Source organism: Onychomys torridus, chromosome 11, assembly GCF_903995425.1.
Source record: "Onychomys torridus chromosome 11, mOncTor1.1, whole genome shotgun sequence".
Lineage (NCBI taxonomy): Eukaryota > Metazoa > Chordata > Mammalia > Rodentia > Cricetidae > Onychomys > Onychomys torridus.
The window spans coordinates 8889443-8915631 of record NC_050453.1 but is presented as its reverse complement, the minus strand read 5'-3'; the positions used below and the strand labels follow the sequence as shown (position 1 = coordinate 8915631).

Here is a 26189-nt window from a genome sequence, read left to right as displayed (position 1 = left end):
GACAACCTCTGGTGTCATCCCTTAGGCTCCATCTACCCTTTTGTGAGACAGGGTATGTGACTGGCCTTGAATTCACTGAGGCAGCTTAGCTGACTGGCCAGTGAGCCTCAGGGACCCTCCTGCCTCCACATCCCCAGCAATGACATTATAAGCACATCTACCATGAAGGACTTTTTGTTTTTTAAATGTGGGCTTGGGGGATCAAACTCTTGCTTCCAAGGGAAGGACTTTACTGACTGAGCCATCTCCACAGAGCCAAATGGAAGTACTTTTAAGATGTATACATTGTAGGTGAATTTATCATCCTTCACCTCAGGGGGCTTCAGCCTGTGTGAAATTCCAAATATGTGCAATTCTACTAGCAACATCAAAACTGTATTTCAGGCAACCTAGCCTTTCTACTGCCTCACTCTGCAACTGAGAACACAAAAATAAAGCAGAAAACATAGGATGGCAGTAATTGCATAAAAAGAAAACCTCTTTGTGGTTTTTATGACTGATGGAAAAACTGGTAAAGAAGTGTTTTAAGAAGTAAAAGTATACGTTAATAAGTATTTGTGAAAGCCCAGCGAGATAGATGGCTTTGAAAGTCCTGACCACGACTCTCTGGTGACCCCTTCAGCTCTCCGAAAAGAAAGTTCGAGGACTTGCGGACTTAATGAAAGTTCCTTCCTATTAATGAAATTAACCACATATTTATCACACAGAAGGCCTGTGAGGATAAAGCCATTTTCAAACGTTCATCTGTAAGAACGGCTCCCTTTTCCAGTTACAGGGCCATGTGACACTCGTTTGAATAAGCAGTGGATTCTCAACATCATTTCACCATTCCATTTTGAAAATACTCACTCTACAATTTTAGCAATTCATAGAAAACTACACCATCGCTAAAGTAAAGTCTCCAGGAAGCGTGGGGTTGCAGGCAAGCCAATCTCCTCCATGGGAAGAAAATGGGTAATAAAGATGAGGAGGCCAGCAGAATGCTTCAGTGGACAAAGGTGCGGGTCTAGAAGCTGGAACTCATGCAAAGGTGGGAAGAACAGACTACAAAGTTGTCCAAGTTGTCCCCAGACCTTCACACATGGTGACATGCACAGCCCTCCCGCCACTAATAAGGGGAGAAAGACGGGATTAACGGGCATTTTATGCATTCAGTGTATTCATAAAAACACTTTAGAACATGGACAATAGATAACCTTAGAAGTGAGAAACCAGTGCTGCCCCTTCCCATTCAGTGCCAATACCAACAACAAGAAGTACAGTAGTGAGGCTGCAAGGTGGACTCAATCAGTCACACGTGTGTGCCACCAAATCTAGCAACCTGAATTCAATCCCCAGGACCTACACAGTGCAAGGCAAGAATCAGCTCCCACGAGTTGTTCTCTGCCCTCCACATGCTCAATATAAATAAACGTTCCATGGTTTGCATAATACTAATTTTTCATGCTGACCTTTCCTGTTTAATAAAAGCGGTTGCTCCCACAAACCAGGGACTCTTAGAAAGTTAACGTCATGTAACTGAAAGAGTTGTATCTGAAACATTCTGTGGATCAATATTTCTACAACTTATGGTTTCTGAGTCTGGTCTATATGTCTTTTTAAAAACAAAGGCATCTTTACAGTTCTAAAAAAATGGCAAGCTATCCATCAACTAAAGAAAGAAATAAAAAAGTGTGTCACGGTGACCTAAGTCTCAGTGACTCGGAAAGAACCTTACAGATGACCAGGTTTATTTGCTCCTTGGAGACGTCTATGTTAGGATTTCATGTTGAGCAGGATCATTAGTGAACACACTGTTCTAGGGCCAGTATGGCTATCTGACCAGCTGTAACAATTTAATCAATGCCAATTACTCTCATGTAGAAAGCAAGTACTCAGTTTTGCGGGGGAGAGAAATTCCATCAGAGAATTCAATGGCAGCAGAAACTCTGCCACCTGGCGGACAGTAGTGGTATTTTACAACTTCCAATTTCCAGAAACCCAGCATGCTCTCAGTCTACTGAATATTTTCCTCACAGTTACTACATCGCCTGATATGAAGTTAATTACTTGTCTAGTATGAATCCCTTTTAAAAACTAGCACACTTAACACTTTCAATTCAAGGATATTTTTCTATTACTGCACATAAAATAAAATTTACAGTTTTTAAAGTGTAACATTTTAGAAAACATCCTTGGGTCAGGAGCTGGAGATGTGGCTCAGTTGGTAGAAAGCTTGCTTAGCATTTGGGAAACCCTAGATTTGATGTCTAGTGGGGGATAAAAAAGCTGTGCTGGTACACATGGGTCATCTCAGCACTCAGGAGACAGAAGCAGGAGGATCAAAAGTTCAAGACCATCCTCATGTTGAGGCTAGCCTGAGCTACATGAAACCCTGCTTCAAATAAACAAAAAATCCTTGGTCAACAACAATGGGACATCTGCAACTATGCTTGAGTCAGCTGTTATGTCCTAGATACTAACATCCTCAGCTAAAATCTTTATGAGGCATAGCAAAAAGTCCAGCCGCTGTGGTAAGCAAAGGCCAACAGTGTAAGGCAATCCACTGCACCTCAGTACTAAGACCATGGGTATCAGACAGCACCCAGATAACCAAAATATAAACTTTTAATTATCAGACATGCTCAGGCAAGACTGGCAATGGCTTCTCCAGCAACACACTGTGTAATAAACTGACCTCAATGATCACAACACACCGTGCGGGAGACAGAACACCAAGATGCCATTGCCAGGGAGAATGGCGTCGCTTGTTATTTAGTGTCTGAGTCTGTCTTACACTGTCTCACATGCTCAGGTCACACTTCCGACCACTAAACATGTCTGTTCTCTAGAATCTCACTTGCTCTAAGACATTAGTAGCTACTAACACAGTAGGCATACTCTGTCCACAGGGGACAGTTAAGGATGCCTGAAGGGCTGTCTTGGAACTGGAAAGTAGCAAGCCCTGTCTGTACTGTCTTTATTCCTCTATATACTTACCTATGGCTATTGTGTATAATTAGGTTCAGCGTATAATTAAAAATAATTACTAAAATATACTGCAATAAAACAAATGCACACTCTAAAAGTAGTCCACCACACTGCACATCTTTTTGCGGCCTCCATCATTTTCCTAAGTCAGCAACTTCACCTCTTCATTAAAGGAAGCCTTTCTGCAGCTGCCCTCCGGCATGGACTGCCAGCACCCACTACTGTGTTTGCCACTGTTGTGGATATTTAAATACAAGCACCGCAATATAATGACCAACATGGCTACTCCCGTGTTGGCAGTATATACCAAGCAGACACAGTGGACAAAAGGCTAATTCATTCTCAGGCAGGATAATTAATGTTCTCTCACGCTGCTCAGAATAGCACACAGCTTAAAGCACATGGATTATTCCTGAAATTTTCCTTTTAGTATTTTATGAGACATGGTTGTCCACGGGTAACTGAAATTGCAGAGGGCATAATCACATTGAAGAGGACTACAATAAACTAAGAATACAGGTACCCACTTAAAAATCAGCTTTTACTCATCAAGAGGCAGAGGGAAGCAGGAAGAGAGAAGAGAGTTGGGCTTCTGTGGTCCATGTTCCCCTGGAGAAACTGGTCAACCTGCTAAGATGAACTCTCTTTCCCTTTTCTCATTAAGGAAGAGACAAAGACTTTTTGGTATTTCATCAAATATTAGTATTTCTCAACGTAAGGCTTGTCTTCTCAGACTCTAAAAAAATCAATCTTACAAAAGATCTTACTATATTTATACACCTCTAATACATTTGACACTTAAATTTTCACCTAAACTATCTATTCATGACCACATTTTCTGTGACACTGTTGGCATGTTTTCATGTCTTCAATGATCATTCCGAATGGGAGAAGTATGGAATTTCCAGGTAATGTTAACATCGTCAAATCACCAAATTTGTATGTGGTTTTTGATCTATTAAAAAACAGTTCTACAACAGCATTTCCTGTAAGTGGGACCTTGACCTGAAAGGGATTTCCCAGGAGAATCAGTGGACTGCTGAGTAACTACTGCTGTGCCGGCATCTCTGAGAAGGTCCTCTGCAGACATGTCCCTTACAGTAAAGTCAGGCACTAGCGGGTCACGGTGTGCTGTGCAGCCCAGCTGTTCCTCGCACCGCTGCCCTCATGAAGGGTAACAACACATTGACCCTGGACCTGAGCCTTGGTTACACACTCAGAGAACCCAGTGCTATTGTACAAAGACAAATATTATTGTGTGGATGTTATGCTTCCACTACCCAGTATTTGGGGATAACTGCTGTGTCTGGCTGCCAACCTGCTGTTTTCAGAGCTGATGTCAACTCTCTGTTTATGTCCTTTCCATGCGGGGCATGCTTTTTTGCCTAAGACTGGTCTGGTTCTACAAAGGCAAAGAGGCAACTGTCTAGGCAAACTGGTCAACAGCTGCAAGGCCACCCACGCACACACTGGGACACAGCTCTCAGCTGTCTCTCTACTATGAGCCCAGTCAGTTCTGACCCCATACAAATTTGGTGTTCCTACTTTGATGTTTATGAACTGATTGCATTAAAAATGCAGTATAATGATTCCAGGGTTAGAAAAACTGTTATTATACAAAATGTGGTTAACACCTCATCATTTAAACCGGCTGGGCTAATAACACCCACTGTGTTGTTTTCTATTTCCCCTCAAGTCTTAACGTTTGCTCTGGCAGCAGGTCCACAGGTCCAGTGTGCACTGGGACAGGAAGGAACCCTCAGTATAGCTAAAGGCATTTCTGGAGGAAGCTCCTAAAGAGGGACCTGGCCCCAGATGGAACTCTGCAACAGGGAAGCATGTTACTTAAATGGTGGCCAACGTTAGGGCTGGGGAGTTCCTCAGTGGCGCACATAACCTACTTATGCAGTATATGGTGACAAGACATAAAGTGCAATGTATTTATTCTAAAATCTTACTCATGCTAAAACCCAAAGCTCTTTGTTATTAACAGTGACCTAACACTTAAGGACAACAGTGTTCCATACCCTTTAATTATATAAGTGTGTGTAACATACATACATTTCAAAATGTCCCCCAAACCGGACAGCTCAATTACTACTAAAATAGTACACACTCTCACACACTCTCTCTCTCACACACACACACACACACACACACACACACACACACACGTTAAATTCACGAAAGTATGGGAGATGGTCAACATAGATTCATGTGTTGCTGACTTTTCTGTTGCTGTGATGAAACATCACCAGGGAAACTTACAGAAGAATGGGTTTGTGCGGGAGCCCCTCTTCAGGTTCCTCATGGCTTTACCCAGCAGGTCCTCATAGAGAGGATGATTAGGACCGTGGGCCTGAGTGCAGGTGTCTGAAACGGTCTGCACTTGGCTGTGCTGGGGTGAAGAGGTCTTTTGGTCAACCCCTTGGCGTCTATAAATACCCTGGGGCAGAGACAGTCGGGCTGTTGGAATAGGTTCCAGGCCCTCTCCAGGCTGTCCTTTATTTTCTATCTGTTTATCTCCACAATCTAAATCCTTCTATCTAATATTTCCTGCTGCTCTCACTCAAGAAAACTCTGGGGAGCTGAGGGGTTGGTGGGTAAACGCCCCTCATGTTTGGGCTTACTATTCCAGAGGAAGAGCATGTCATGATGGTGGAGGGGAACAGGAAGCTGAAAGCCCACTTCTTGAGGTGTAAGCACTCAGCAGAATGAAGCCCGAGTCCCATACTTCCCTCAGCAAGGCTGTACCACCAGCTAGGGACCAAGTGTTCAAATACCCAATGGCATTTGGGTAATTCTTACTCAAACCAGCACTGAACACAACTCCAAGTTCACTGCTGTCTGAATCAGATTAAATGCACGTATGTGTTGTGTAACTTTATTATCTTCAGAGTCAAGACATGCCGAGTAGCTACATGTAGCTTTGAAAAATTTTTAATTTAAAATTAAAAATATATTTCTTCTGTTATTTCTCCCACAGTTAAAATGGTCACCAGCCATCTATCTGTGCCAGTGGCCACCGTAGTGCAGAGGGCAGGCATACACTATCACTAGAGGGCAAGGAGGGCACTGGCTTAGGAAAACCAGGTGCTACGCTCCCTCTGCTCAGATTACCTGCTGAAATCAGTCAGCTGAAATCAGTCCTTCAGTGTGCATTCCTGCTATGATTAGGTGAGAAAGGGTACCTCAGGTAACAACACGCAAGAGGTCCACCCCACCTCTACATAAAAAACCATCAATGCTAACTCCCCAAGTGATGCTCAGTAAACTAGATGAGAAATTCTGATGCTCTCCCTCTAAGCTGGAATATACACACTGGCTAACAGGATCAAGGATTACTTAAGAACGACTAGAATATATTTTGCGTTTATGAAATTGTGACTCAGCCTTGCATTCAAACATGTCACCATTCTAAATGCCCCACTGCTCACTGATGGCACCTCCCCAGGAGGAGACAAAGGCCACCAGTCCAGCTCTGCTGCTGCCATCAGTGAGATCCATCTGCCCTGTTGGCCAAACTTCAGACTCCTGTTTGCTTCACAAAGGAATGAGAGAGCTGTCTGTAGGCATGGAGTAGTTCTCTCTTGTTTCCAAATTAGTTTTTCTGCCAGCTCACCTCAAATAGTCTTTGTGCTCATAATATATGAGTAGGACTAAAAGTCCTCTGCATCCAGGACACCCAAGAGTGACAATGAGAATCCATCATCTTCATCACTGTGGGGAATGGACGGGGTCATCTTCTGTCAGATGGAAACCAAAGCTAACACAGCACCAAGAAACCATACCCACAGCTTTGCACAAGCTTCTTCCTCTAAGGCCCTTAGGAATATAAAACCTCACTATAGTAGCTTTTTAAAAAAAGTTGTTGGGGTACACACACACACCAAAACACCAAGCACATTGCATGGCACTCCAGGCACGAAAGGGTCCTTCCCATCTCACTCATGACTTTCTTTTAACACTTTACATAATGCAAATAACCAAAAACTATACAAGGAAGAAACAGCTGCCCAAAGCCTGTAATGAGCCAACTTGTTTATCTGCTCTCTTATCTTCTTTTATAGAAATGTTCACATTTCTTCAAGATTCCACGTGAGGACTTTCTCAGACCTCACAATTCCTCAGCTCTCTGCATGTTTGCTGTTTCCATCCACACTCAGGCTTGAGCTACGAAGCAATTACATTTCCTTTTGCCTCTGTTAGATGTCCATAAATTGCTTTATATTCGTGTAGCCTAAAGACCCCCCCCCACACACAGCAGGATTAGTTTGGTTGGTGGTCACTAGACAGTCTACGTACAAAACACATTATCAAAAAGCCCCTACAGCATTCCAAATATCTAAACACCCTTTCTTTGCTCATCTTTTTTAATGAATCTATCTTTACAGGGATCCATGTTTTAATCATTTATTTTTATAAAAGTGTTTTGCCTGCATGTGTGACTGTGAGGGTGTGAGCTGCCATGTGGTTGCTGGGGACTGAACCGAGCCCTGTGGAGGAGCAGCCAGTGCTCTTAACCGCTGAGCCCTGTCTCTAGCGCCACTCGTGTTTGCTTTTCAGTAACTCTTAAGGACTCATTTCTGGTCGTCTGAGATACCGAAGGTGGCTTAGAGCTATTCTATCCAAGGGGTTTTGAAGGTATGTTTTAAAAGCTGTTAACTACTCTTGAGTGAAGAGAACCCTGTGTATCCTGAAAAGGAGTAGTCAGGACTCCAATTCCATACTAAAACAGTAACATATCACAATGACTCCACGTGACTTTCACTGCCAAAGAGACATTGCGTGTGACTTTTAAACAACAATCAACGAGAAAACTGTGCTTTACACTGAGAACAGTCATTACAACTGTCCAGAAAGGGAGTAAGACACCACCACACTGTTGGCTATTGGGCTCCATAACTCTTCCCAGATGATGAAAACTAACTTCTTGCACCGGGAATAGTTGAGTCGATAGTGTTTACCGCACAAGTGGGGGCACCTGAATTCAATGGCCACAACTGTGTAAAAGCAAGGCATGTCAGTGTTCAGCCTCAATTCCAGCTGGCCAGTCTAGCCAAACCTGCACTCTCCAGGTCTAATCCAAGGCCCCACCTAAATAAATAAATAAGGTGAAGAGCAACTGAGGAAGACATCCATATTCACCCCTGGCCTACACACAGACACATAAACACTCTCTCATGCATACACACACAAGCCTCCCATGCATGTATGTGTAGTATGTATATATGTGTATGTATGTATGTGTGTGTCTGTGTGTGAGTATGTATTTGATCTGGATGCATGAGGTTGTAGGTTCAATCATTGGTATTTTAAATAAATACCTCTACCAAAGACTTGCTTAACTACTTTATTAATCTAGTTACAAAACAAACAAATAAACCTCCCTCCAGGGCTGGAGTGATGACTCCAGATGTCTCAGAGCACTGGCTGCTCTCCCCGAAGTTCCCAGCACCCACACCAACTGTCTCACAATCACCTGGAAGCCCTGATCTAAGGGATCTGACTCCCTCGTTGGACTTGAAGAGCAATACACCCATGTGCACATATCTAAATACAGACATACATATATAAACAAAAATAAGTAAATCTTTAAAAACAACAGTCATGGGGCTGGAGAGATGGCTCAGCAGTTAAGAGCACTGGCTGCTCTTCTAGGACTCAGGTCCAATTCCCAGTACCCACTCGGCAGTTCACAACTATCTGAAACTTCAGTTCCTGGGTATCTGATACCCTCTTCTGGCCTCCACGGGAACTGAATGCCCATGGTGCATAGACACAGATGGAGGTAAAACATACATCATAAAATACATCAAAGAACAAACAAACAAACAAAAATAACAATGTAACACATGCTGTTATCTTAAGATAATGACACAGGACAGTGAAAGTCATCTTTATAGAATTTAATGTAGAACCAGAAGAGACTTAAAAATCTGTAAGGCAACGGCGACAGAAAGAGGTTGTTCACAACACCCACCTCCAGAACACACTCAGCAGCTGGGTGTGGTGGTGCACACCCGTAGTCCCCAAATTTGGGAAGCTGAAGCAAGAGGATGGAGATTTCCAAGACGACGCTGGTACCTCAGAAATCTGACTCCAGAATTCCATACAGCCATGCACACCTTAGACTCCTCATACACACTGCTTCTGCTTAAGTACTTTGAAGAAAGACACAAAGACACTAAAACCTAGAAGACATGACCACACGACAAAATTATGTCATGGCCTCTCTCAAAAGTGACACTTTGTTTCAGTGTTAACTCGATTTTATTATGGAATAAAATTCCCTCTGAAAGGAGAAATGTGTGAACACTTTCTTCCTTACTTGCATTTTGAAAGCTGGGTTCAACTAACACAAATCTATGCCCCAGGACAACCTGTTCCTCATAAGCAGCCAGTCACTCATTTTCATCATCCAAATGTGAGCTTCAGGAAAAAACGGCAAACACTTAGAACGGCCCCAAACAGTAAACAGAAGACAATGAAGTAAAATTATCATTCTGAAGAGTAAAAAGTTTGTAGGTAGTACAATCTTTCCCAAAATTAGCCACGTGCTGTATTGTGCCGAAATGTTAATCTGTGCTAAGGAGTATCCAAATACCTTAGTATTCCTGCATTACTACTGAGGAAAACTTGTTCACAGTTAGATTAAAATAATAAAAACACCAGCCACATAACACAACACATATGTTCCAAATAAGTATACTAGGGTGAGTCCTCCTTATTTTGATGGCAAACTCCAGGCGGGGCTAATTCACCTGTAGTCAGAGGACATCTGCAGCACTCAAACTGATCTAAAGACACAAACATCTGGGGTCCAGCACACCCTGGGAACAGTTAGGTTCAGCGCAAAGCAGATGCAATGTGTGCACACCGGTGGTGGTAGGGCTCACTTTATGGAAAGATGGAGAGATATGAACCCTTCTCAAAAGAGAACACGCCATATCCAGTACCTATTTCCCTTCAAATTTTGTAACTTGAGCAAAGTCCAAGGGGAATCTTGGACAGATATTAGACAACTTTATCAGTGTTTCTAAAATTTAAATGAAAAAACATTACAATTTGAAATTTTACTACAGAGGTTTTCTTAAAGGCTTACCAACACAAATGACATCAATCACCCCCCACAATAGATATATATGGATCTGAGTACACAGAAAAATCTTACATCAAAGTCACATAAATCATAAATGGGCCTACACATGAGAAACACTGGTGTATGATCACCATGTAAGGATTCTAGAGAAACACACATCTTACTGCTCAAGAAAGGAACCTAATCCTTTGTACATATATTTTGCGAAAATGTTTACAGTTACATGAGGATTAAAAACAGAATCTGACTGCAGTGTGCAGTGTGCAGAGGCCTCTTGGCTGCCAACAGTCCGAGCTGACGTCTTGCAGGAGGGCCGGAGAGTCCAGTCCGCTCACTCACTGGCCGACCCCGCCCTGCTGCCGGCAGGCTCATCGCTCTCCTTGTCCCAGTCCTTCATACTGGCTCCCATCATGAAATCATCTCGCAGAATTTTCCACCCCGGGCCCTCTTCTGCTTTCACTTCAGTCTGAGAAAATTTATAGAACCAAATATTCACAAATCAGGAAAAATTTAAAAATTATACACTTCAAAACAAACTTTTCAATGTGTAGTTTTAAATGAGCTTAAACCAAGATAATATAAAATTGATTTTATATACTATGCTCATGTATATACAAATACAGAATAACATGAAAATTCTCAACTCCACCAACGAAACATGAAAACCAAATAATTTAGAGCTGGGAGAAATACAGTAAAATAAAGACTTGGTAACAATTTTTTTAAATATTTGGACAACATTAATTAACCTTCAGTGATAATTTAACCCCAACTGCACTAAACAAAAGATGGTTGCAGGGTGTTCAAGGTAGTAGGTACCATATCCAGATTTTGTAAAAGTGTGAAGAAAATACCCCTCATTCTGGTTACAATCTCACTACCTGATGCAATCATGGAACCAGAGACTAAATAACATGCCAAAATTATGAATAACTGAAGAAGGCAACAAACTAAGTGGCCAATTCATTTCATCCAGTCACAGGATTGATTGATGTAATACTTGGGAGCTAAGTATACCCACCTTCCTCTTGTGGTACAACAGCACCATCTTGTGGCATTAAGTAAGTAATGCAACACATTTCTCTGATGATTATTAACAAACAACCAGCACTGTCCTGTGTCAGGAACACCGATGCGACAAAACCAAGTCCAATTCTCAAAAAGGCAGCCAGTCTATGCAAATCTATCCTATTTGGGGGCTATATCTATGTAGCAAGCGTTTTTAAAGAAAAAAAGACACCAAATGTTTGCAAGGTTTCACAGCTAGTTACCTAACTCTGCTGAAGCTTCTTCTGTCTATTTTTAAGGACACAGTTACACATCAAGGGGAAAAATGTCCTTCTGTATCACTTCTAGATTTGTGGGATGAAAAACTCAAACATGACTTGAACCAAGTACAACCCAGAGACAAGGTAGCATATAGATTTGGGTAGACGGGGAACTGACTTAGTATTTCAAGTATCAGCACCCTGCTGCAATGTAACCAGTGCAGAGAACCAGAAACCCTGTGCCATTTGAGAACACCACCACGTTGCAATGCTTGTCATACTGCAAACAGGAGGCAGAGCTCTCCTGGAGTGTAGCCAGGCCCTCTTCCCGACGACCTCTGACACTGGAGGGCTGCCGCCAGCCCAGGTTTTCTCTAACCCACATTTCTCTTGCTGGTCTCCCTAAGAGACCGCTGCTCCCGAGAGGCGCCTGGAACCAACAGTCACAGCCAACTTAACTGCTCAAAGCTTTCAATTAAAAAATAAACAGAATTTGAACTAAGGTCTCACACCGTAACACAGGTTAGACCTGAACAAGTTACTGTAGCCCAGGCTGGCCTCCAACTCATAGCAATGTTCCTGACTTAGCTAAGTGCTGGGATTACAAGCATGAGCTACCATGCTCCAGTTTCAATTCAGTTTATTGTTTTAATTTATCAATGATGCAACTTAGAATTATGAAATGCAGTGAAAAAACAAATTGCTTGGTGATTTCAAGTTCCTGGTGTGTTACCCTTTGAGACTGGTACCCCAGATAGTCTTGGGGTTTTCAAAATTGTGACATTTTTAAACAGACTTCAGTCTATAATTTGAATAACTAAAATTCATGTTTAAAGAATAAAATACAAGCCAGGCAGCGGTGGTGGAGGCACACCTTAATTCCAGCATTCAGAGGCAGAGGTAGATCTTTGTGAGTTCAAGGCCAGCCTTGTCTACAGAGTGAGTTCCAGGACAGCCAGAGCTACACAGAGAAACCCTGTCTAAAGAAAAAAAAAAGTAAAGTGCAGCAAGCTTAGCCTACAGGAATAAGCAACAAAAGCTTAAATTCAGATCCAGTTCTGTCTGAAATAGGCCATTGGAAACATCAAGCTAACCAACGGCTAGCTTCAAGCTAAAAACACTTGATACGGGGAGAAAGACGAGAAGATAAAACTAAGAAAATCACATAAAAAAAGACAAGTAGCAACAGAAAAAGTAAGGCAGAAGCCAGTTCAGGAGGCTCCAGAACAGAGGAGATGATGGGTGTTTAGAATCCAGTGCGCACACACAGTATTACTGAAGTGTAAGGAGAACATGGGAAAGATGGCCTTCTGCTGCAGCCTTTCTCAAAAGGACCACCAGAGGAGAGAAGTGAAAACAGCACATCATCAGTGCAGCCAAGGAAGGAACGACCAGAACAACTTGACATCAGTGAGCCCAAGGGATGACCGCAGCAGTGACTTCAAGGCACAGAAGCATGCTGAAGATGCCATCACAAGCCACCAGCCTTTTTCTGTCAACCTGTGAGCAAGCCTGGAGGCGTCTTCACTAACGACAACGAATGAAGAAGACTAGATAGACCAGAAGATGCGGGAGCCAACATGGGAGCAACTCGAGACACACCGCAGATTGTTTCAAGAGCAGAAAGGTAGCCAGGGAACAACCTGAGAGCAATGGACCTCAGACAAAGGACAATGAGGACTTCTCGCAGACTACCCAGGAGGAACACAGGGAAGTCCGGAAGCCCCAGGCTTAGAAGCTGCAGAGTAAGCAGAGAACACCAAACCCAGCTTTATATGAAAATAAATGAATTTGGGGCAAAAATGCGACTTCCAAAACTACATGCATTCAAAGAAACCTTAAAAGGTGGGACAGCAAACACTAACAAAGAAGAAAACATACAATTGCATCATCATTTCTCCAGTTTGTGGGTTTCCTCCAAGTTCATCCCAAGAGCATCTCTGTCAACGACGACTTTTTTTTTTTTTAACCATAATGATTCCACCTCACTTTAATTTACTGTACGTATGTTGAGTCGGCATGTGTGGCTAGAGGCTTCACACCACCACATTTTTTACTCTCTTACCAGGTAGGAATCATCACTCCCATCTTATGCAAGGAAATTGAGGCTCCAAGATGTGAAGCAGCTTATTCAAGTGCAGGAGTTAATGGACAAGTCATCCCTGAAGCACAGGAAAGATGCTTCCGAAGTCCATATTTTGCACAGTCCACAGTAATGCGCTAGCATGACGCCATCTCTAAAGCCCACTGCTCCACCCCATTACCACCAGCAGCCACACACTAGAATCAATGCTAAACCATAGAAAATGCCCGACTGTCGTTAAGACTACCAGGGACGGGGGACACTGTCTCGCATATTCCGGGCCAGCCTCATACTTAACTATGTAAGGCAAGGATGACCCTGAACTTCTGACCTTCCTGCAGCCACCTGACTGCTGGGATCACAGGCATATGCCACCACACACGGTTTCCCCAGACCTTTGTGTATGCTGGTCAAGTACTCTGCCAGCTAAGCTACACCCCTAGCCCCTGTTTAAGATAATTTCTATGAGTCCCAATCTGGGCAAATTACATTGCCCATATGAATGTTTTATAAACAATCTTACCATTGAGCACACTACTTAAGAATATCCACAATGAAAAGATAAAGCAAATAATCACAAGTTACCACAAGAACAGAACCAGGCATGGTAGGTAGTACATGCCTGTCTATAGTGGCTAGGAGGCTGCATTTGAGTTGAAGTCAGGGTAGGCTACATGGTGAGACTCTATATCTCAAATAACAAAATAACCACAGGAGAAAGGTTGAGGCAAATTCCAGATGTGAAGGTATCAGAGCCTGGCAAGATGGCTGAGCAGGTAAAGGGAGCTACAGTGACGGTCTCCAAGCCTGCTGGCCTGAGTTCAATCCCAGAGTCCACATGGTAAAGGAGAGAACCACCTGATCCTGCACATGAGTAGTGGCACACAACTAACCACTAAGTCAATGTCATTTTAAAAAGCATTTAAAGATCTGACAACAGAGTGGTTTTTCTGTAATAAAGAAGTAGCAGCAACTTGATTTATTATTTATAAGACAAGAACAAAAATCAAGAGACTTCTGCACTTGTTTGAAAGAAATGATTAATTCCTTAACTATGTTAAAGTCAATTGCAGTAAGGTGGGATTTTGCTGCTGTGTAGAAACCAACACAAACAACTTAAGAGAGAAGGATTTACTGAGTCATGGGTTCAGCTCATGGCTAAACCAAGGTACAATAATGGACTCTAGAGCTGGGTATTCAATCTTAGCTAGGAGCCTCATGAGCTTTGTATTGCTGTAGACAAACAACTTCAAGGAAGGGAAGGTGTAACTAAACTCATGGCTTGAGTTTATACCCATGGTCAGTAGCTTCCACTGGCTGGTGAGGTAGATCTCCACAGCATGATGGGAGGCCGAACAGCATGATGGGAGTACAGCATGAAGACAAAGAAAAGGGTATGGGGTTTCAACAGCCCATCAAGGTCATGCCACCAATAACCCAATTTCTCCCAAATAAACCCAACCTCTTAGAGGCTCTACCACCTTCCAATAGCTCTACAGGTTGTGGCTCAAATCTTTGACCCTTGGGCCTTTGGGAACATTTGAAGTCTAAACTACAGCACTGTATCCCCACTGTCCATCCAGACCATGTCATGGGTATTTAGAATTGCTGTGAGGTTGTACTAATTATACAGCCTAAAGCAACCTATATAACCCTGCACACTTATGCTAACTGACAAGGGAAACTGAGCAGAGGTCAGTCAAACGCCTCAATACTTACTATGCAAGCAAGAGGTCCTGAGTTCAGATCCCCAGTGCCTATGGAAAACAGTGGGGTATGGCAGCATACACCTGTGGTCTTAGTGCTGCAAGGCAAAGACAAGAGGCCCCAAGTTCAGGGACAGACTGCTATTGAGAAGGCCAGTCAACATTTAGCTCTAACCTCCACGCAGACATCCACAGGTAAGAGTACCAAATAAAACCAAATGATGCAAAGAGACAATGTGTCCCTCAATGGCCTGCTTTTATACAAATACTCAATCAAGATATTCAGAAGCAACTGGTGTAAATCTGAAAGACAAAGACAGTTCTTAAAGTGTTAACCAGCTTCCATCAAGTTCAGACACACTGACAGCTAAGAAATGCTGAGGAAGATCTAGAGTTATTATTAGTTCAACAGCAATAATTAAACGGTTTAATCTCATTCCATTCTAAAGGAAGAAAAAGTCAAACCCTAAAAGAATGGTCACATCTAAATTTAGCAGTTAATTTCAATTGATTTATCCAGTAACACTGAGTTTTACTTTAATTTTAGCTAAACAGTTTTAGTACTGGCTAATTGCATCTATATACCTTTTTTATTTAAAATGTTTAGCAAACTATTTTCAACTACAGTTATCTACCAACAATTAACTCAGCCTATTTGAACATTCTCCCTGTGAGATGAAAGATACACAGAAAATTTCTTCACATTTGAATGCATGTAACAGTACATGCAGCCTTTCCTCTCAGAAGTAGAAATGAATGAATATCAATGGCTTGTAATCGTGCAGGATATCCCACCATCACACTGGTCATAAGACCTGAAAACGTCCCTCACGAATGTCCAAGAGCTCCTCCCATAGAGACCCTACACTACAGATGGAGACTACTGGACACGCAAGTCAACACAGTACCACTTCTCCCTGGTCCTAAAAGAACAAGAGGCAGTGGACCAAACTTGCTCCTTCCCAAGTTTGCATCCCCAAGAGCACGTCCTACGTGCTGGGGAGGAGGAATACCTCAAAGAAAATGGATCAATTAATAACCCCTTTCACCTGGGAAGCCTCCATCACCCATGGAACCTTCTGACCACACACACCGATGCTTCAGCACAGCATCAAAGCAGCACACCCAAGAATTTGATCTTCCAAAGACGTTTGTATCCCATCAGCATCTTAGTCCCTACTTTCTAGTTTACAACTTAAAAAGCATATCTGTCAACAAATAAACATGGGTACATAAAACCCACAGATTCATTATTAAATCTTCAAAAAAACCACCTGGTTTCTTTTAAAAAGTCAGTGGTATTTTTGTTTGTTTTTATTTTTTCAGTTGTTTTACTGGGCTAGAATAAATGAAAGGTAAAACCAAATATAATATGTTAATCTTGACTGGATTTTGGTACTCAAAGTTATAAAAGAATCTTCTGAATTTTATGGTATGTGAATTATATCTCAGAACCCTATTTTTTAAAGATAGTCTTTGGTGTACACATAGCTACAGCCTTCAATGATCAACCACCAGTTTTAAATGAGGAGAAAGATAGGCAGGCAAACAGAAACAAAACAAAAAAGGGTTAATGACTAATGTAGACTTAATAAGAGAAGCAGGCATCCCTCACACTACTTAATTAGATTTTCTTCCTATTTAGGAGTTTTCATAAACAATCATGCAAGAAGGTAGTTTACATTTTGCATTCAGTGCACAATACTTAAATAAAAAAATACACTTGCTTTCTAGAAAAATCCTAATTTCTTGCAAAAACAACTAAAATTCCAATCCTAACAGGTAAATTCACAAAGTCCCCCCTCCCCAGGCATCCTATTATCTATTATCAAAAGCAGGAATGAGAACCCTAGTAAAAATCCAGGCTGCAGCTGCCTCCCTGTCCTCTTTCTAGTCTGTCTGGTCTCAGGACTTCAAGCAGGTCTATGCAGGCAGCGATACCAACAGCTGTCTGCACAGTGACTGCAGCAGGGATGGAGTCATGCTGCATTTGAGTCCAGACTCCACTCACGTCCATGGGGTGAGCTGGCTTAACTGTCTTGATTGGTTCTGACTTGGGCTTTCCAGCTCTAAGAAGAGTCTCTACTTCTAACAGCAGCAGCAGCAGCAGCAGCAGCAAGAAAGAACCTTGCACACCACCTAGCACACAGCAACACGTCCCAGTCCCACCACTCTTACTGAGGTCCCATGTCAACATGCACCTGTAGTAGAATGTTATTTTAAAATGTGTTATTTTTGTTCATGTTGCATTTGTTTAACTCTGTGAAGCCGTGTTACTGTGGCTGTGTAAATCACCTGATGGTCTAATAAAGAACTGGCCAATAGCAAGGCAGGAGAAAGGACAGGCAGGGCTAGCAGGCAGAGAGAAGATTTAGAGGGAGAAATCTGGAAAGGGAGGTCAAGAAGGAGCCAGAGGAGGAAGACTCCAGGGGTCAGCCACCCAGCTACACAGCAAGCCACGGATTAAGAAAAAGACTTACAGAAGTAAGAGAACAGGAAAAGCCAGAGGCAAAAGACAGCCGCAATAATTTAAGTAAAGCTGGCTGGAAGCTAAGCCAAGCTAAGGCTAGGCATTCATAAGTAAGAATAATCCTCCATGTGTCAATTTATTTGGAAGCTAGGTGGCAGCCCCCCGCCCCACCCCAACCCCCAAAGAGCCAAAATACCAACAACAACATATACCCACCAGATTCCCAACTTAGCACATGGGTGATCTTCTAACGAGATCTGGACACATTCTTAAAGTGAGACCCTGATTTAAACAGTATGGCAGTCTCTACACTTCAATCCCAGCACTCGGGAAGCAGAGGCAGGCAGATTTCTGAGTTCAGTACCAGCCTGGTCTACAAAATGAGTTCCAGGACAGCCAGGGCTGTTACACAGAGAAACCTTTTCTCAAAAAAAAACAAAACAAAATCCACTTTCTTGTTTCTTGTTAAGAAGGCCTTCTAATCAGTAGTTAGGAATAGCAAGACAAAGCAGACAAACTTCTAGCTTTTTGAAACTGTATTCTTTTGTAAGAATTACATGTTAAGGACTCAACATCTAAATGAGTAAGAATGTTCCAAATCTAATTGTATTGAATTATTTTAGGAACCTTCTGAATTTATAACATTCAGATATGAAGTTCTAACAGCTCCCTTTAAAGTTGGCTGTTAATGTCAGAGTTCATTTTGTCTATTATTTCTAGGAAGACAATATGCACAAAGGACAGAGACTCAGTCTACCGACAAGTCAAAGAAACAACACAGTGACACCTAGAGAGCAGCTGCGGTGCACAAATAACTTCCTGTGCACTGTGTGCTGGGAATCCCCTCACCTTCAAGATGCAGGCTGATATTGCTCACACAACTTTTGAATCTCATCAGATTCTAGAATCTGTGGCCTCAGTCACTATATACAGTATATAACAATTCCCATCAAGACTCTCAACTGCTCAAAATAATGACTTTTAGGAAGAAACCAGAAAAGACTTTTCAGATTTTAAAGTAAGTGTGACAGACATAAACACAGGTGCACAGGCTTCAGAGAACAAGACAAGGCTCAACCTAGGACAGGGCACCATTAATTTCAAGTTAAAGGCAGAATCTTTACAGCAGCTTCACGATGACTCGTTCTTACTCCACACTCAGCCCATATCCCATCCCAAACACAATTCGCTCCAATTATAACTGCTGTTCATGACAGACAGTATCGTACACCGCAACTACAGTGTTGTTGTAAGTGACTACAATAAGAAGCTGACTTTAAACTGCTCCCATCCACAGTAATGTAGAGGACCCTGCTCCTTCATTTCAAGCTTGGAGTCTTGCTTTGTCTAAACTCTACTATTTAGGCATTTTCAGTAAACAAACAGTAAGCTAAATTATTTACAAGTTGTCATTCCACACATTCCATTTGCAGAGTAAGGGAGAGTAAAGCCCTGTTCACAGCCCTGTGAGGGGCAGTCTGAGGACAGGACCTTTCTGCACCCATCCCAAACCAACTACAGATGTCCTGAAAATGCTGAAGCCTCCTGGAGACCTGTGTGACCCCCCCTTCTAGGCTTGCTTCTCAGGGGCAAGGAATCAGCAGGTGTAAGCCCCAGAGAAGCACAGTTTTACCTAACCACACAGGGTCTGGGTTGTAAGACACCAAGTAAGCCTGTGTCTTCAAAGGCATTCTCAACATTGAATGCCTGGTTATATTCCAGGGCTGCCATTTAACAGAGATGAAGGGATAAGCAGCATGCCCCCCACCCTCTACCCCCACATCTCTGCTCAACATTTAAAGACCTCAAAGCACAGATGGGAAAATAAACAGCCCTGCCTCGTGCACCGAAATCTGTTGTTCAGAACTGATCCTGGACATTTCTGTCCCCTGGGAAACAGTACTGTCACCCTCTCCTCTGCAAGGCCATCTGACACTCTCAGTGACAATTCCCGATGACGAAAAATCTTGCAAAAAGTCTCAACTAAGGGCAGAGGTCACACAGAGCAATGCCATCCACAGCAACCAACGGTCTCCTTTAAATTCCGATTTACAATACGGCACACGCAGTCCTGGCTTCAGGAAAAGAACTAAATTCCACAAAACCCAACCAGAGCTTAACAGGCTTTTGAAGAAAACAGCAGAAGAAATAATGACAGTTGTTAAGACTAAGTAAAATAAACTAACCTATCTTCACAGTCTTGAAAAATCTTGACTATTTTCACATCTGTGAGAAAGCAAATTCTTCCAGAAGGTACGTATCTGGATTAGAGAAAACAGTGTCGTATCTCTACACGTTAGACTTTGTAGATACAAGCACCCACTGCTTCCTCGCACAGCACCCTACAGAGTGCCCATGTGAGTGAGCATCACTGACCTAGTCCCGAGAAGGCCTATGGTCTAGGGAAAATCAGTTCTCTACACCCAGGAACCTTTCAATTTACTCATGAGCAATCTTCCTAATACACTATTCTTCCTGCCTGACTTAATACACAGCTGCCACCAGATTCAGGGACCTCAAAGACACCCAGAGCCCATCAGCTCCTGCCACAAGCTGCCCTACCACACCGATTCTTCTCCCCAGCTGCGGCCACTCTGATTCCTACAGCTAGAAAACGCCTCTCTCCACGCCCCAGGATGACTTGTCATCACCGTCCTATCTCATTTCTGATTACAACTGGGAGCACACACCGCCTCCCAAAGTCTCCACCTCCCAAACGTGTTCCACTTTTTATCTTCTCAATTTTGACTATCAGTTTTGAGTCTCCCTACTGTTAATCAGTTATTGACAATCCTTCTCATCATGTCAGACTGAAGGTGAACTGATTCCAACCTTCGATCTGCTTCTGCAAGCTGCTTCTTTTCTGGGTACTCTTGCAGCCCATGTGGCCTCCATCCAGCTTCTCCTCTCCTGCTGACGCTGGCACTGGCCTCCCACAAGCTGGTCTTCTGAACCTCCCTGTCCACCTTTACCCTTTGTGTTCCTTAACAACAATCAGATCTGGCAAAGCACATACCTGGTGAAATCAGACCCTAAGAACTCAAGTCCAAATCCCTAAACACAAGTATGAGATTTACAATCTGACCCCAATCTGTGTCCTCAGAAGCCCCCCTAACCCATCAGCAAACAACTCACATGCCAACCTCTATGGAGAAGAAAACAAAAAAAGAATTTGGTGTGGGGCTCAACAACCACGAGTCAAAAAAAAAAAAAAACAAAAAAACAAAAAACAAAACCACAAACACAGATGGGGTACATGTCTGTCAGCTAACACACCACTAGCCCTGGACAGCGAAGCCCCGCCTAAGAGCACCCCAAGTGAGGGACTGAAAATGTACACACTACACAGTGACACCATGGTGCCAGTGTCCACAGGAGTCCACACACACACTGACACAAAGCTGCACAGATGTGCAAAACACCAGGAAACTGGCAGGGACTGCTCTCTACGGGCGTCTACTTCATGGCAGCTTTAAACCCAAGCTAGGTTCTGATATTCTGAGCACAGGGCTCATGACGGTCACAATTCCTGCGAACCTCCTCACACATTCACATCCTGACTGAAGTCTAATTTCATAAGCAATGAACAGTTGTGCAAAGGGCTTCTCTTCTGGTGTGCAAATGAAGTACTGGGTAGGACCAAATCTGACCTTCGATCCTCTACTCCAAATTTCTGTTTGGGAGTTAGGAATAGGCTGTGCTTACATCTTCTCACTTCAACTAACTGTACGTCTTTCCATAAGCCTACCTAAATAAACAAACAAGAGAACGTGGTAGAGTAAGTCCTTAACATCATGAAACAAGATTATTACAACACGATACGAAATGAAGCAAACACTATTACTGAGGAGATGCTGGGCGGTTGTTCCACAATGACTGACTTACTCCTGCACAGAAGCACGGCAAGGCAAGCAATCTCTGAACAGGAAAACACAGACTAGTAAACTAGTGAACACAAAGGTCCACTGTTCTGCAGTTGATTCACATCGTGTGCATCCCCTGCCGACTACACAGATCTACTACAGCTGTTGGAGCAGGACATGAATGGGCAGTCGGGAAGCAGTTGCCACACAGGCCTGAGGCTCTGCACTTAGTCCCCCAGCCACAGAGAGGACACTCTAGGGCTCAGGAAGCAGACACAGCAGGGTCCCTGGGAATTGTGGGGAGCCTGTTTAGACAAATCAGCAAGCTCCAGATTTAGGGAGAGGGAAGGTAAGGTAGGCATGCAGTAAGTCAGCCTCTGTGCCCGCTCCCCAGTGAGTACAGACAATGTTACCAACATTAAATGAAACATGCATGACTGAATAAACAGATAATTTTACACATGACAAATAAGTTTCCTAAGCGGAAGAAGCTGCTGTCTCTCCTGCAATGAGCCCATAAAGGGCCTTCAGTTTCACCTCTCAGGACCACAGCTCCAAGGACTAACTCTAACTAGTGACTCAACTATAATTTATTGCTTACTATCATTAAAAATATTTAATAGTCTTCTAAAAAAATCTTTCCCCAAAGTGGCCTTTGAGAGTAGCTGAACTGTTTTCCCAAGAAAGCTTCTAAAATATGGTTTCTAACTATTTCACAGATAAAGACAAATGACTGTATAAGAAAACTAAGAACTAACCTCACGCAAATGGACAGGATGTTAACATGCCCACACCACTCAGCAGTTTATATAGTGTGATCTTTATCAAAAACAAACAAGGACATTTTTTCACAGAAACAGAAGGTTCTACTAAAATCTGTAGCCACAAAAGACCCCAAAGCCAAAGAATCACAGTCCCTGACTCCAACACACTAAAGAGATACAATAATAAAAAAACAGAAGGACATAAAAACACAAGTCAGTTCTGTCTCCAGCCAACTGGTTCTGTTGTTTTGAAGAGTCTTGCTACAATGACCTGGAAACCATCAGCAGGGGGACAACACCCTACAGAGTGCATGAAGGGAGAGGAGCGGGGCTTTTCTGCCCACCAGCCACCTGACAGAAGATAAATACAAAAACTTAGCAGCAAGAGGAACAAGTATATTGATTTCTTGAAAAATGGGCAATTGACCTAAACATAAGCTCTTCAAAACAAATACAAACATCTAGTATTTATGTGAAAATGTCCAATATTGTCAACCACTAGGGAGATCCAAGTTAAAAGTACACTGAGAAGATGGTCTGGTGGCACCTTCAATCCCAGCACTCAGGAGGCAGGAACAGGCAGATCTCTGTGAGTGTGAAGCCAGTCTATTGCACATAGCAAATTCCAGGCAATCCAGGGCTACATAGTGACCCCTATCTTGATAAAGTTAAAATAAGCCTGCCCTGAAATTCTAACTTACCCCAGTAAGAATGGCTATTACTCCAAAGACAAAAAAATTAACAAATTCGGTGCCAAAGTGGAGAAAAGGAGCCTTTCTGTGCTTCTGGTGGGAATATACATTCATATAACCACTGTAGAAGTATGGGGGTTCCTAGAAATACAACTATCATATGATCCAGCCATGCAACTTGTGGTCATTTACCCAAAAGAAAAGAAATAGGCAGAGTACAGGAAAGAAAAAAAAAAAAAAAAAAAAAAAAAAAAAAAAAACTCACGAACAAACAAACAAACAAAACCAAAGGCGGACAGGCGGGCCACACAGCGGATTACTGAAGCCCTGTTCACAACAGCCAGGGTACCAAATCAGTCAGTCATATCAAGAAATAAATGCACGAATAATCGAACACACTGTGCAGCATCATTGAGCCTTAAGGAAATTATGCCATTCACAGGTAGCAGGTAAATCAAGTTAAATGAAACCAAGCAGACTCAGAGCACAGGCATGACATGTTTTCTCTCACATGCAGAAACCAAAAAACCCAAAGTGACAATGACCTGAAAGCCAAAGAAAAGACTACTATGAAAAGAGGGAGGGAGGGCAAGAGGGTAGAAGGGAAAACAGCCATGCTCAATGCACAACACGGACATATATGAAAAGTATCAGAAGTCCACCAATGTGCACAACTAATATACATTAATAATCATCATTTTAAAAGGCACTGGGTGAAACTGTGGCAACCAACCCAGTAGGGAAAGGTGAGAATCAAGACTCAGTCAAGTGCTGGACAGGAGTTGGGGTGAGGAGAGTCTGGGGTGACAGGCCTAACAGGACAGAGCAGCAGCTGACAGTCTATACAAATGTCATCACCCATATTCCAGGGACACTGGAAAAAAGAATCCTACCCCAAGTGCAGTACATGGCAGGACCATTTTTCTAGAGATAGAAGGTTCCAAGCGGAACTATACAAACTGACATGTGGGCATGTTTTTAAGAAACTAGCTTTCCTTGTTAGCATCAACAAATTCTGGGCTTACAAGTAAGCTCCTGGCACTCCCCAGTATGCTATTCTGAGATAGGAACAGAGAACATCACCACCATTCATGTGACGACCCATAACAGGAAAGTCATGGACCAAGACAAACAGCAAAACTGAGCCCATGAAATAAGACACTGAAAAGCCCACCCCCTAAAAAACCCAAATTAATTAAGTTTTTCAAAGAGAGAATATATGTATCATCCCTGTGAAATAAAATCAGCACTCTCAGAAAGAAACACTAAGAACACCAGAAGCTCCTCCAACTTAAAACAATGACGTCAGGCTTACTGGCGTAAGGGCTAGAAGTCCAAGAGCTTGTCTAGAAAAGAGTCATGGTGACAGGAAATAGGCAGAAACGTTACAAGGGCCGAAGGGCCAATCAGAGAAGCCCATAGGATCAAGCCCAGAAGCAAGGAAGAAAAGCAACCAAACAGCAATGCAGATGAACAATACGGAACTGAGAACAAAGAAGCCATACCAGGGCATCCCATTGCCAAACTGCAGAATGAGAGAGATAAAGAAAAGATCCTTAAAGCCTCCACAGACGAAAGAACCAGAAATCAGAACAGCACCTGCCATTTCAGCAGCAGAAACAAGACAGAAGGAAATGGAACAATTCACTTCAGCTTTCCAAGAGAGTAACACCAACATGGATGTCTGCTATGGCACAATGCTTCCCAGTAGCTGCCACAAAGTCTTGCTCCAAACTGTGGTGGTATTGTGTTCCCCGAAATATTGTGCACCCTAATAAACTTATCTGGGGTCAGAGAACAGAACAGCCACTAGATACAGAGGCTAGAAAATGGTGGCACTTATGCCTTTAATCCTAGCATTCCAGAGGCAGAAATCCCTCTGCATCTCTGTGAGTTCAAGGCCACATTGGAAACAGCAAGGCATGGTGACACACGCCTTTAATCCCAGGGAGTGATGGCAGAAAGCAGAAAGGTATATAAGGCGTGAAGACCAGAAACTAGAAGCATTAGGCTTTGAGCAGTAGTACAGTTCAGCTGAGATTCATTCTGAATGAGAACTCAGAGGCTTTCATCTGAGGAAACAAGATCAGCTGAGGAACAGGTAAAATGAGGTAGCTGTGGCTTGTTCTGCTTCTCTGATCTTCCAGCATTCACCCCAATACCTGGCACCAGGTTTGATTTTATTAATAAGACCATTTAAGATTCTTGCTACACCAAACAGCAGCATTCTCCTCTCACATGCTGAGAGAACTGAATAGTTATTAAGTAAGCAGAGAACAACATTTACTTAGTGTAAGACTTTCAAAGAATAATGCAGTACCAACTGGGCATCTATAAAGATTTGCTATCACAAGCAGTATAGCCCCATAGTAATTAGATTCAAACTCACACTGTTCAGAAACAGGATTCTGTGTCCATAAGAAAGAAACCAAAACAGAAAAGGAAAAAAAAAAAAAAAGAAAGAAAGAAAAGAAAATGTGTGGGGGTCCTGGCTATGCAGGTGCTCTAGAGTGAGCCACTTCTAGAGCACCATCTCCAGGTGTCCACCCTATTCCAGATTAATGCTGTGCCTGTGACAACTGATGGAGAAAAGAAAGCCAAAAGCAAGTTCAAATGGAGGAGAGGAAGGAGCCTGTATTTCTCAGCTCACAGACAAGCATCCATAAAAAATGACTTTGAAACTAACAGAAAAAAAGAAAAAGCAAGTATTTACTTTCCACCTCCCAGGAGTGCTACCCACTAATGCTACTAAATTTATCTCTGTCTTGGAGAACAAAGTTCCAGTGTGCATATAGCCTGAGACTTAAACTAAGTATAAGTCCCCCACTTCTAACAGACACTACAAAGAAAGAGTCATCTCCCACACATACACTATCTGGGTTCCTTACTACTGGAGAGACAAACCTCCCCTAACAGTTATGCTAATCACATTGACATGCTGTCCCAACAGCATGCTCCCTTTAGCAGCAGCATTTCTCTCTGTGGTGTAGCCAGCCCAATGGGATGGAGATTACTCAGTCAACTACAATACTCTCCACCAATCTCACTCGAACATATACTCAAAGACAATGAGATCAGGGGCTGGGAGTGTAGTCTAGTGGGAGAATGCTGCCTGGCATGGTGCGTAAGTCCTAAGTTTGACTCCTAGCAAAAGAAGTGTGGCGCCCAATGTTGGTGGTATGAATTCATGAAAAAGCCTCTTGCCTGTGGCCTTGTGAACCCTAGCTCAGGCCCGAGCTACACTCAGCCAGCTGTGGTGGCACATGCCGGT

At 42.8% G+C, this 26189-nt stretch overlaps 1 protein-coding gene across 1 annotated transcript in view; it reads right to left on the bottom strand.

Annotated features, from left to right (window-relative positions):
- Positions 1-8864: 8864 nt before the first annotated feature.
- The window catches only part of Rrp15 (ribosomal RNA processing 15 homolog), a 31564-nt gene continuing 14239 nt past the window's right edge, over positions 8865-26189 (bottom strand). The window contains exon 5 of the mRNA XM_036202073.1: positions 8865-10538. Within this exon, the coding sequence (XP_036057966.1) occupies positions 10404-10538 (135 nt within the window). The 3' untranslated portion in view covers positions 8865-10403. The remainder of the gene's footprint in view (positions 10539-26189) is intronic.